At 42.9% G+C, this 11743-nt stretch overlaps 1 protein-coding gene across 1 annotated transcript; it reads left to right on the top strand.

The window, feature by feature from the left end:
- The first annotated feature begins 353 nt into the window (after positions 1–353).
- On the top strand, positions 354–7846 carry klhdc4 (kelch domain containing 4). Its single transcript, XM_079162191.1, has 13 exons — positions 354–555; positions 902–993; positions 1491–1569; positions 1677–1775; positions 2126–2262; positions 2564–2656; positions 3713–3875; positions 4054–4132; positions 4245–4453; positions 5166–5391; positions 5487–5675; positions 5885–6052; positions 7487–7846. Exons 1-13 carry the CDS (start codon positions 457–459, stop codon positions 7657–7659), a joined length of 1806 nt encoding a protein of 601 aa, XP_079018317.1. The 5' UTR covers positions 354–456; the 3' UTR covers positions 7660–7846.
- Positions 7847–11743: the final 3897 nt, after the last annotated feature.

Raw genomic sequence — 11743 nt, 5'->3', positions numbered from 1 at the left:
CACCGCAACCTCTCCCATCATTTAATTCAACTGTCTTATTGGGCTACCTAATGCCACTCACTGACATTGAAGAGTATTTAATTACTTAGCCAGCTACTATATTGCAGGCTCAGACGCTCAACAATGGCAATTATTTTCTCTACTGGAAGGGCACCATAGCGGTCACTTTATCAGGTTTTTTTTTACACCATAAATATGAATACATTTTACCCCTTTTGAGCATTCAGAGAATATTTTTGAGTGTTTTTTGCTGAGGCCACACAGTGTCCTCCGCCACGCTAGAGGGCGCTGTTACGCGTCCACACTGAGCTTAAGTCTGTTGCAGGAAGTGAATGTCACTTGCCAGAGGAAAGGCATCGGCACTCACCATGCGAGTTTGTTTGGATTTCCACGTGACACCGAGCTCATTGTACACAAGAGACACAACCCCCCGAAATATAACAACATCTGTCAGTCATGGGCAAAAAAGGCAAGAAAGAAAAGAAGGTGAAGGGAGCGGAGAAGACAGCTGCCAAGATGGAGAAGAAAGTTTCAAAGAGGTCCAAACGAGAGGAGGTAACGTTAATATGGGCTAAACTATTAACACTACGTTAATATGTGTACTCTGTATATGAAACAAAGACGCTGCGCCAATAGCTTTGTACAAATAATAATGCTAATATATTGTGAAAATGATGTTAGCTAGCGTTAGCTCAGGTCTGCTAACTAACTGCATAGTTTACCACAAATGCTAACTACAGTCTAAATTAGTGGCAGGTAACAAAACTGTTTCTTATTAGGACTAGCAACTAATATTAACGAGCAATATTACTAGGACCCACAACATATCTCTAATATCTTTTTTTTTCTTTACATCTATCCGGTTTTGTTCTCATTACTTTCCATCCTTCTCTGTCTCCAGGAGGATTTGGAGGCTCTGATTGCTGAGTTTCAGAATCTGGATTCAAAGAAGACCCAAGTAGTAGAGACAACATGTCCACCTCCATCAGCGAGGTGAAGGACTGCACCACTCGCCCTCAAGTTCAACTTCACGGTGTCCCCATCGGGACCACTTGTCTCGCATGTACAGTCTCGACTGTTGACGTCTATATTTTCACATTGGCTGAACATATTCTTTCCATTCATACTGCGTTTTAATCGTCCATCACTTGCTGTTAGTTTATATCAAGTGACACGCACACACACACACACACACACACACACGCCCTGGGAACATTGGCGGTGTTGTTATGCTAAAATACTGATGTTTAGCAGTTATGATGTTTACCATCCAGAGGGACGAAGGAACTGGAGCACACTGATTGACTTGTAGCCTTTAATTATTCGTTTTTTTGTTTAGAGGCTAAAAGCTGCTGTCACAAAATCTTGTGGTTGGTTCCATTGACCGCTTTCACCCCACAAACTAATCGCACCGGCGCCGGGCCAACAGAGCTGACTCCGTTTGAAACCGAGCCCTTCAGGTCTCTGATGTCTTTTTGTGTTTTTTTCAGATCGAGTGCGTCTCTTTCAGCCCATCCGGAGAAAGATGAACTCATCGTGTTTGGAGGAGAATTCTTCAACGGAAAGAAGGTAGCGGAAAATCCTCTTGGATGAGCAGGAAACTCGCATGCTTTGCAATTTGCCAATATTATTAATAAATCCTCATCTAAAACCCGCTTTTTTTGTTTTTATTGCAGACGTACCTGTACAACGATCTGTTTTTCTACAGCATCAAGAAGAACAGCTGGGTGAAATCGGACATCCCCAACCCTCCTCCGCCTCGCTGCTCTCACCAGGTACGAGGATCCCAGATCCTCCCGTGGTGCTCGCTGCCTGTCCCTCAGCTTTATTGTGTCTTATCTGATTCTCAGCAACAGTTTTAGTTACTTCCACGTGAGCAGAGACGTGTTGACTGATATACTTTATCCACCGCAACACTATTTGAAGTCCTTTATTTGATGCGATTCTCCGATTAAACCACAAGAGGGCAGACGGCAGTTGAGGAAACTTATCGGCAACATCATCACGGCCATTATGTTGCAAGACAACTAATTCAATCTGAGGACGTCAAACCTCTTTATCTCGCTCTGTTCATGCACCCCTCTCCCTCCCCTCCTTTTCTCCCTCCCGCCTTCCTCCCCCTCAGGCGGTGGTAGTTCCCCAGGGTGGGGGTCAGCTCTGGGTGTTTGGGGGAGAGTTCGCCTCTCCAAACGGGGAGCAGTTCTACCACTACAAGGACCTCTGGGTGCTGCACCTGGCCACGCACACGTGGGAGAACATCAAGTGAGTGCAGAGGGCCGTACAAACAAGACGTGAGGATGAACGGGGGGGGGGGGCGTAAATGGGAGTAATGATCGGCAGAATGAACTGAGGGTGACCAGCAATTCTATTTCATCTTAATGAGTTCATTCTATTCTGTAATGTAAGTCTTATCAGTAGATAGATGAGTTGATTGCTTAGGTAATAAAAACAGCTTCATGAAATCAGAAGCTCGATTTAAAAAGTCCCACACTGTGTTGTGGATGTTTCACTTTGCAGGCATCAGCGATCCGAAGTGATTTCAGGTTGTTTTTTTTCTCCCCAGGGCGACTGGTGGTCCAGCGGGTCGCAGCGGCCACCGCATGGTCCTCAGCAAGAAACAGCTGCTGGTGTTTGGAGGTTTCCACGAGAGCAACAGGTAGGCGGAACGTTACCGAGTGATCAAACGAGGACAGTGTGTCTGTAACGGAGTGGGCGGAGGACAGGTAACGTGTTCCATTACATCACCACTTCCTTCATGCCCGTTGATGGGTGAGTGGAGACGGCTTATTGTAAACCCCGTTCATTCCACAAACAGACTCATAGAGATCAGTTTCATCTCTTCTGGTAAACACATCAACATGTAATAAGTTGTGATTCTGTGAATGAGCATAGAATTCTCATCTACTGTACTTATCGTACAATATCTGGACATGAGCTCAATATTTTTATATTTTCGGCTCGTCTCTCACAGCTCTGCTGTTGGGATATTTTGGGTTTGAGCTGAATGAGAGCGGCATGTTCTATATATATGTTATATATATATATATATATATGTTATATATATGTTATATATATAACATATATATATATATAACATATATATATATATGTTATATATATGTTATATATATATATATATAACATATATATATATATATGTTATATATATGTTATATATATAACATATATATATATATATGTTATATATATGTTATATATATATATATAACATATATATATATATGTTATATATATGTTATATATATAACATATATATATATATAACATATATATATATATATGTTATATATATGTTATATATATGTTATATATATATATATAACATATATATATATATATAACATATATATATATATGTTATATATATGTTATATATAGTGCTTATATCTAATCGAATGTGTTTTTGTAAACAAACAAAGTGATTGGCAGGAAGTTCTCTGTGAAGGAATGAATTATTCACTCTTTATCCCCTTCTGCCAAAAGACTCTTATTTATTTAAGTGCAATTTATGTTAACAGAGCCAGAGAATCCATTTGATTTTTTGTTTTGGTTGAGTTTACATTTTTTATTTTGAGACTGACATCTAATCGGCAATCTCTTCACAATATGCGATAAAGTCGACAGTCCTCAAGCTCTTAAATGTATCAAAGTTGTGATTTAGTTTCAGCCCGTTCCTCTCCTCCGCCTGCAGGGATTTTATCTACTACAATGACGTCTACTCCTTCTCCCTGGACACCTTCTCCTGGTCCCGCCTCGCTCCATCAGGCTCCGCCCCCTCCCCGCGCTCCGCCTCTCAGATGACCTCCACGCCCGACGGCATGGGCGTCGTCATCTACGGGGGATACTCCAAAGTGGTGTGTGTGTGTGTGTGTGTGTGTGTGTGTGTGTGTGTGTGTGTGTGTGTGTGTGTGTGTGTGTGTGTGTGTGTGTGTGTGTGTGTGTGTGTGTGTGCGCGCGTGTGGCTCTGCCCCGTATTGATAAGACATTACGTTTCGTGATGTGGTCTGCCTGATTGTGTGCGTTTCTATTTAGCGAGTCAAGAAGGACGTAGAGAAGGGGACCATCCACTCCGACATGTTCCTTCTCAAGCGAGAGGGTAAAGAAGGCCAAGGTACACAAACACTTAAGGTACCGAAACAATCTAAATCATTCAGCTTCTTTGCTTGTTCGCTGATCTTTCACTGATTCCCCCCCCCCCCCACCCCCCCCCCCCCGTCCTGCAGAGAAGTGGTCGTGGTCCAGGGTGAGCCCCTCTGGGAACAAGCCCACTCCCCGCTCTGGTTTCTCGGGGGCGGCGGGCCCGGCGGGGCGGGCGGTGCTGTTCGGTGGGGTTTGCGACGAGGAAGAGGAGGAGACGCTGGAGGGCGACTTCTACAACGACCTCTACCTGTATGACATGGTGAAGAGCCGCTGGTTCCCCGGCCTGCTCAGGGTAAGACACAAGGAGCAGCTGGATCAGTGTGTGGATGAAAGGATGTGATATACAATATTTCATCTATATTTCGTTAGATACAAATTCAAATGATCACATCAACTTAAAAAAATATCTACTTTTGGACTTTAAAACGCTCTGGAGTTATTGGGAATGTTTGTACCACACAAGTCTGAAACATGCAACCACCACTGGAGTCTAATTCTACAAATAATATAGTACGTAACCCATGTCTAACATGTAGCCTGCTCTTTATCTGCAACAGGACAGAAATACTGGCTTCAAACTGAACAAATAGACATGCAAATAAACAAAATGAAGCTTCAAACCGGTGACCTTACGTTGCACCGATTACAAGGTTAACAGTAGAAATGGTACAGAGTAATCTACTAGGAATGTGCTCGTGCATGTACGTGATCGGCCAACGCGGGGCGTCACCGTATGATGTCGCGTTGCAGCAAAATTTGAGCCCGGTGGAACTCATTTTTGCCGGATGATGGAGCCTCCTCCGGTGGCATCCCCACCAGACCGGCCTCGTTCAAATGAATGAGAGCTGCGGCCTGGATCCACATAAATATGAATAGCCAACCATTTCTTGATAATGGATTAATGGATTAATCCTCACTACTGATTGGAACCATCCCCTCTTAACGGAGCTGCGGGTCAACTGCAGGGTGTCGATGCTTCCACTTACTTATCCTTTTGTTTCCAGGGAAACAAGTCGGAGAAGAAGAAACGGAGACGGGGGAAGAAGGGTGGAGCAGAGGGGGAGGGAGCAGACGGGAAGGAGGAGGAGGAGGGGGCACCGCAAGGACCCACTGAGGTCATCAAGGAGATTGTCACTGAGGACGGCACAGTGATGACCATCAAGGAAGTGATCCCTGGAGCTCAGGAGGAGGAGGAGGATGAGGAGGAAGAAGAGGAGGAGGAGGACGATGGCAAGATTACACTTGCACACTAAACACATTTAAGATGTGAGAAAATATCGATAGGTTGGAGAATCAAACGCTTTGTTTTGTTTGTACCTCTTCAGGTTCAGCCTCGGCCCCCCTGGTGGAGCCCTGCGCGAGGTCCAGCGCCATGGCAACGGTGCGTCAGGGAAAGCTTTTCCTGTACGGAGGGATGTTCGAGGTCGGTGACCGCCAGTTCACCCTGAACGACTTCTACTCTCTGGACCTCAACAAGATGGACCAGTGGGAGGTTCTGGTGGAAATGGACCCAAGTGAGTGAAAAAAAAAAAAGACATGTCAAGAGTGAAATAACACACGTAGATTAAAACATATGATATGAAAATGTATTCGCCGTCAGCTCTAAAGCAGCCAGTGTGCTGATTGGTCTTGTTTGAATATATAGAGCTGGAGGATGATACGACGGCAGGGAACTCTGTGAGCTTTCATTTAGATTTATGATGTTTTTTCATTTTCTCCACAGAGACACAGGAGTGGCTGGAGGAGTCTGAGTCAGAGGAAGATGAGGAAGATGATGAGGAGGAGGAGGAGAAGGAGAAGGAGGAGGCAAAAGGAGCAGAAGGAGCAGAAGGAGCAGAAGGAGCAGAAGGGGAGGAGGAGGAGGAGGAGTCCGAAGAGGAGGATGAGGATGGCAAGGGATTATTCCTCTCTTTCGCTGTCTTATAATTATCTTTGTCTTTATTTTTCCCTTCTTGCTATTTATAACGAGCAACAAGTACAGTATGCAGATCAGGATGCTTGATAATTAAGGTATAATATAATAATAAAATACCTTTTATATAAGGTAAACTAACCTCACAAACACATGAGGAAGCATCTCCTCTATGAAAGCTGATATGGTGTCAATGGGTGACTCTAGATGCTAAATGTAGATTTCAATAGAAACCAACATCTTCAGTCTTAATTGTCCACATCGGTATATTGTCTGTTATCAGCTCATTGCAAATACAAATACAGTGATGCTCAAAGCCAAATGCCAATATACAATACCGACACAATCACAGTGACAACACCAACATGCTGATGTGCGTATAACGTAAACCATCTTAGTGTACCGTGTTAGCGTGCTAACTTTTAGTTATGAGCGGTCAACAGCTGAGGCTGATGCTAATGTCATCAAGTACTGGGTTATTCTGACCTGACGACGACGACGGTAGATGAAAAGCTGTGATGACCAAAGTAGAATTAATCCTCTGGGGACCATGAATGTCAGTACAACTCTGCAGTGCAGTCCATCCAAAAGTTATTGAGACGTTTCAGTCTGAATCAAAGTGGTTCTTTTTTGCCCAGTGAAAGTCCACTTCTTCATTCCTCCACGCCCCAGGTCCGGTTTGCAACGTAGATTTTCTGTAAAACCAAATCTGTGATAACCTCAAAGGAATACTTCACCCACAAAACTACTATTTGTTCATCGCTTGCTCACCGGTGTCGCCTTAAAGAAAACTTTGTTTTTCTTGCATGCCTGCACGGTGAACGGAGAATCCCCAAAAAACGGTGAAAAGTCTCGATGAATCGAAGTTTAACTGCATCAGAACATCCGTTAATACAGCCGACCGTTTAAAACACGTGCATTTGCACGTTCGAGTGACGCGGCTACACAAGCGTGACACTGATTATGTGCAAGTGCACAGATGTCCCCCATTTACTTCAATTCATCAAGAGTTTTTTTTTCTGTTTTCTTTATTTTCATTTTTCCGTTCTGGAGGCAACGTTTCCTCTAAGAACACAAGGTAACACACGGGGAGTTATTGTCCAATATTTAAACAAATGGTCATCTTGTGGGTGAAATATTCCTCATTAATGGGTTATTTTTCTCAGATTTGACAAAGCTCCTCCCGAGCCAGAAAAACACAGTACTACACACAGTAGTACTTGTAGTGACCAGAAAACTGACCGTTATGTCTTAATGAGAGTTGTATATTGGGAGATTTGGAGCAGATTGGCTCCTTTTTTAAAGATGTTTGATTTGGCAAGAAACCAGCTACAAGCTCAAGTAAATTTAACCAGGATTAAAAAACAACATGTTACCAACGTATTTAACCTCTCTAAACGTGTGTGTTTCCAGATGAAGAGGAGCACCCCGCAGTGCAGGAGGGAGAGACGGTGACGGACTACCAGACCCGCTCAGAGCAGTACTGGATCGGACTGGCACGGACCAACATGGGCCCCGACGCCAAGGACAAGAAGGTCGCCAAGGTTGCCCTCGCCATGGCCAAAGTCTTCTTTGAAGACCAATAGTGGGATACGCCAAAGTGTGTGTGTGTGTGTGTAAAATAGTGTCTTAAAGTTACCTTTTTTAAAACATGTCCTTTTGAACTGTGCTGCAAATATTCAGTAATGCAAATTGATTTTTTTTAATCAGGTTAAAAACTGAAAACGAAAACATTTAGTTTTCTCCCACTGATCAAATAAAATGTTAATACATGGACTGTTTCCTGTTTGTGAATTTATCGCTACATTACATTGAAGATTGTGGTTTCATTCATGTTGAATAAAATAACTCATAACTTATATTAGATGGTAACATTAAAGGGATAGTTCAGATTCTTTTTTAAAGTTGGGTTTTATGTGTTACTTATCCATAGTCTGTGTTTTACATACAGAAGATGGTAGTCAGCACACGGTCAGGAGCAAAGCATGCACTGCTGTGCACCACCTACAGAAAGCAGTATCAGCTATATATATATATATATATATATATATATATATAGCTATGTACACTATATATAGAGTTTTGTAACTGCTTTACCTTGCCGTCAGACAGTCCTTTAGTAACCAGTAATTCTTACCTCACAGAACACAGCCGTAGACCAGCAGGTGTCTTGGGAGGTAAAAATACTGTTTTTCTTAATGGAGTCTTGTGGTTTTGAAGGGAACACAGATTGATACAATGGCTTCAATTCCCTAGCGCACACTTAAATTGATATAGATTTTTTTTTGTTGTTGTCTAAAATAGGTTTTGCTGCTTCCTCCATCCACACACCCCAATCAACCCCACTTCAACTACGATGAGAAATATCCCTTTGACATTTTTGAACTATAGCGCTGCTCTCTGTGGTGAAGCAAATGTAAAGCAAACATTAGTCTTCAGATACTTGGAACCACATCTTAGTGCAGGTATTGTATTATTATTATTAAGTATTGAAATCAAATTGGTTTTTGGTTTTGTGAGGAGTTGGAGTTTGAACACACCGCTAAGTCGCACAGCTTCTCAATGACACGGTTCTTACATATAGAATCTGTCGAGTGTTGTCTGCAGCTTCCTTCTCTTGCTGTTTACGATCCAATCGGTGATGTCACAGCGGTGGTTTTGCCCTGCGAGCTTTCTCAGATGTCCTCAGAAGTGCAGAGAGCCGTGTAACAAACCAGCTACAAGCTGCAGGTTGTCGAGACGCAAACCTGCTTTTTCTTCTTTCTTTTGTCCGCTTGGTGGCAGCACAACAGGCTGCAAACACAACGTTGTCATATTATTATGGTGTAACAGCTGCCTGTTCACACATTCATTTGGACTCATGTAAGTCCAGTATTCACTCTGCTGTTAGCTCGGTCTGTATGTCCACCAGCTAGCTGCTAACTTTGGCTGCAATTGATGAACTGCACGGTTGGGTTTTAACTCTCTTTAGGTTTGTTTACAGTTACACACCAGTCATTTGACCATCGTGGGTATGATGATATTGACTAGTGCAGCTTCAAGGCCCAGTGGTAGTAACTTTGTTCTCATGCATCCAAACGTTGTTTCCTTCTACAAGAGGCCTACCGGGGTGAGGTCATTCAAAGTGAAGACGCAACTGAAAATCTGATATCCAACAATGATACATTTCCCAAATATGTTTGAAAATAATCCAATATGTATAATGTACCATGTGCATATGTATTTCTAGATTGGGTTTGCCTCCATCTGGTGGACATCTTTGTCAGTGCAGCCAGTCACAGCAGGTCGAGCGCTTATGAACAACTGCTTCAGCAACTTGCAAATATTGAGGGGATGTGCAAGCAACACCAAGTGTGTTAGAGCTAAACAAATCAACACAGAGAGGCGATGTCATTCTACTTGTACACCTGAAGTGGGTTGTGAATAAAGCCCCACCTGAAATTGGAAGTTTTATTGGAGGTTTGAGCAGAAAGTATATGGAAAAGTAGCCCAAAGCAGTAAAGCTGAAAATAAAACCATGAACTGGCATTTCTGTAGTTCCCTCTGATTTAACTGTGACGCTTTAAACTGGTCCTCTGTTCCATCATTCGGGTCAAGTTGCCTATAACTGATTCATAGTGATGATATCATGGTTCGATGTGCCCCTGAACGACAGCGTTCAGGGATCTTCGAGCGATGAGAGGGGGAGGTGAGGGGAGGAGGTAGAGAGAGAGAGAGAGAGAGAGAGTGAAGAAGATGGGCTGACGGCAGGGGAGGGAAAAGGGGAGAGGGGAAGAGAGGGAAGGCTGGGAAAAGGAGGGGACGAGTGCGCGTCGTGTCAGGGAAGACATCAGTCACTGTTGCCAGCACCATCCTCTCCCTCTGACCTATTTTATCCTCCATCAGCATGTTGAGCGAGGGATGAGAGGAGGCTGATGAATAATAGAGGAGAGGGAGAGATGGATGAGAATTAGGCTGCCTTCCTCTCGTTCACTACCCCCCCACCCCTTTTTTTTTTATTTCTGCGACCCCCTTTTTTATTTTAACTCCGGGACAAGAAAAGATTTTATAAATAACTAAGGAGAAGGTTTTTTGGGTGCGCTTCTGACGTGGGGGGGGGGGCACCTATAGTGCGTAATTGTCAGAGACACGTCAGTCGTGAGTGTGTGTGTGAGAGAAACTTACTGGTACGTTATGTCAAGAAAGGAGGACGTTTCTAGCTATTTCTGAAGCTGTTGTCAGGCTTGTTATTAATAAAGTCTGTATGGAGAAGAACTGAGTCACTCTCGGATCATGGATGATGATGTCAAAGGGAACTAAACTATGGTAACCCAACGAGGTTCCCCTTTGACCAGTGGATGGAAACCACAGTTTGTGCAAAAAAAGAATGAAAGTAATAACACAAAGGTTGGTGATTCAGTCATTCTGATCCTCAGGTGCACAATTCCAAGGCACAATTATTGACCACCCAGAGGAGCTTCCTGATTGGTTGCTTGGAGATGTCACTCATTGTTCAGACAGACCAGACGGTCAGCAAATACAACGCGCTGCTGGACAAGACTTCCTAAATGGAAAAAGAACATTTGAACTAACATTTAGCACTGGCCGGTCATTATCTGATCAGTCTTCAGCGTTACAGAGCGATACAGAGTTTCTTTCTTCTCATTTTGGTTTTTACGACCCACAGCTGTACTGATTTGGTTCGCTCTCATCGCTGCCATCAGCAACAGGCAGCTTTTCCAGCAGAGACACCTGGTAAACCTACTGTCCAGTACCCGATCAGCACCACATGGCAGAGGAACAGAGTTGGTTGCTAGCTTGCTAGCTTAGCATTTAGCTGCTTCAGAGCTAGATATTTCCCTCAGGAGTTGGTGGAGACCAAAAACAGAGCTCCAAGGATTCTCTGTTTTGGGTTCCACCAACTGAAGACTTCAAATGAATGATAACTTTGTCTATCGTGTATAAATTAGTAACAGTTTGCTAGCATGTTTTGCCAAATGCATATTTTTTACTAATTGTGCTATTTACGGTGTTATTATATTAACTTAAAAGCTGAACAAATTAAAATGTTAACTTGTTGCTGTTGCCCCAAAGCGGCTTAAAAAATGAGTTAATGCAGTTTTAAAAACTGCAAATGTACCTTTTGATTTTCTGCTGTAGACGAGTTCTCCATCACCCCCCCACCCTCCCTTTCTTTTACGAAATCAGAAGGAAGGGGCTACTGTGACAAACTATTTTTTGTAACTTTGTGAAACGAAAATTCAACAAGCTCGCCCATTTCACGCAGTGATTGGCCAGGTGTGTGGAGGTGAGTAATTAAGCAGGGTTTGAGCTCTCATTTTTGTAATCCTTCACACAACAATCCGTCACTATTTGTGTGTATTGATAAGTGCAACATTGTTAATGCCTCAGAATGAGAGACTGACCCAAGTGTGTTCTCCATTTGAATATTCAATCCCATCTCCTACAATATTACCTTCTCATACAATAATGCATTTAATTGAAGTGCAGAGGGAAACATCATTTCTCCTGAATTACATTCCCAGTTTTAAACGTGATTAACGTGAATTGAAAAACCCCCCACCAAAATGACTTGGTTATGTTTATTAAAAAAACAAAACACAGTACACATGGACCAGAAGAGTGAGTGATGCATCAAAAAACGTAACGTAAATTAAACGAGTTAAATGT

Source organism: Pholis gunnellus, assembly GCF_910591455.1.
Source record: "Pholis gunnellus genome assembly, chromosome: 7".
NCBI lineage: Eukaryota > Metazoa > Chordata > Actinopteri > Perciformes > Pholidae > Pholis > Pholis gunnellus.
Note: the sequence above shows the minus strand (reverse complement) of the source record. Positions and strands in the feature narration are given on the sequence as shown.

Excerpts from the sequence above, each read along its gene's own strand:
- klhdc4 (XM_079162191.1), top strand. The coding sequence starts at position 457 with ATGGGCAAAAAAGGCAAGAAAGAAAAGAAGGTGAAGGGAGCGGAGAAG. Across the intron at positions 2,657-3,712 it reads GGTTTCCACGAGAGCAACAG|GGATTTTATCTACTACAATG; the intron begins GTAGGCGGAACG and ends CTCCGCCTGCAG. Across the intron at positions 6,053-7,486 it reads CGAAGAGGAGGATGAGGATG|ATGAAGAGGAGCACCCCGCA; the intron begins GCAAGGGATTAT and ends GTGTGTTTCCAG.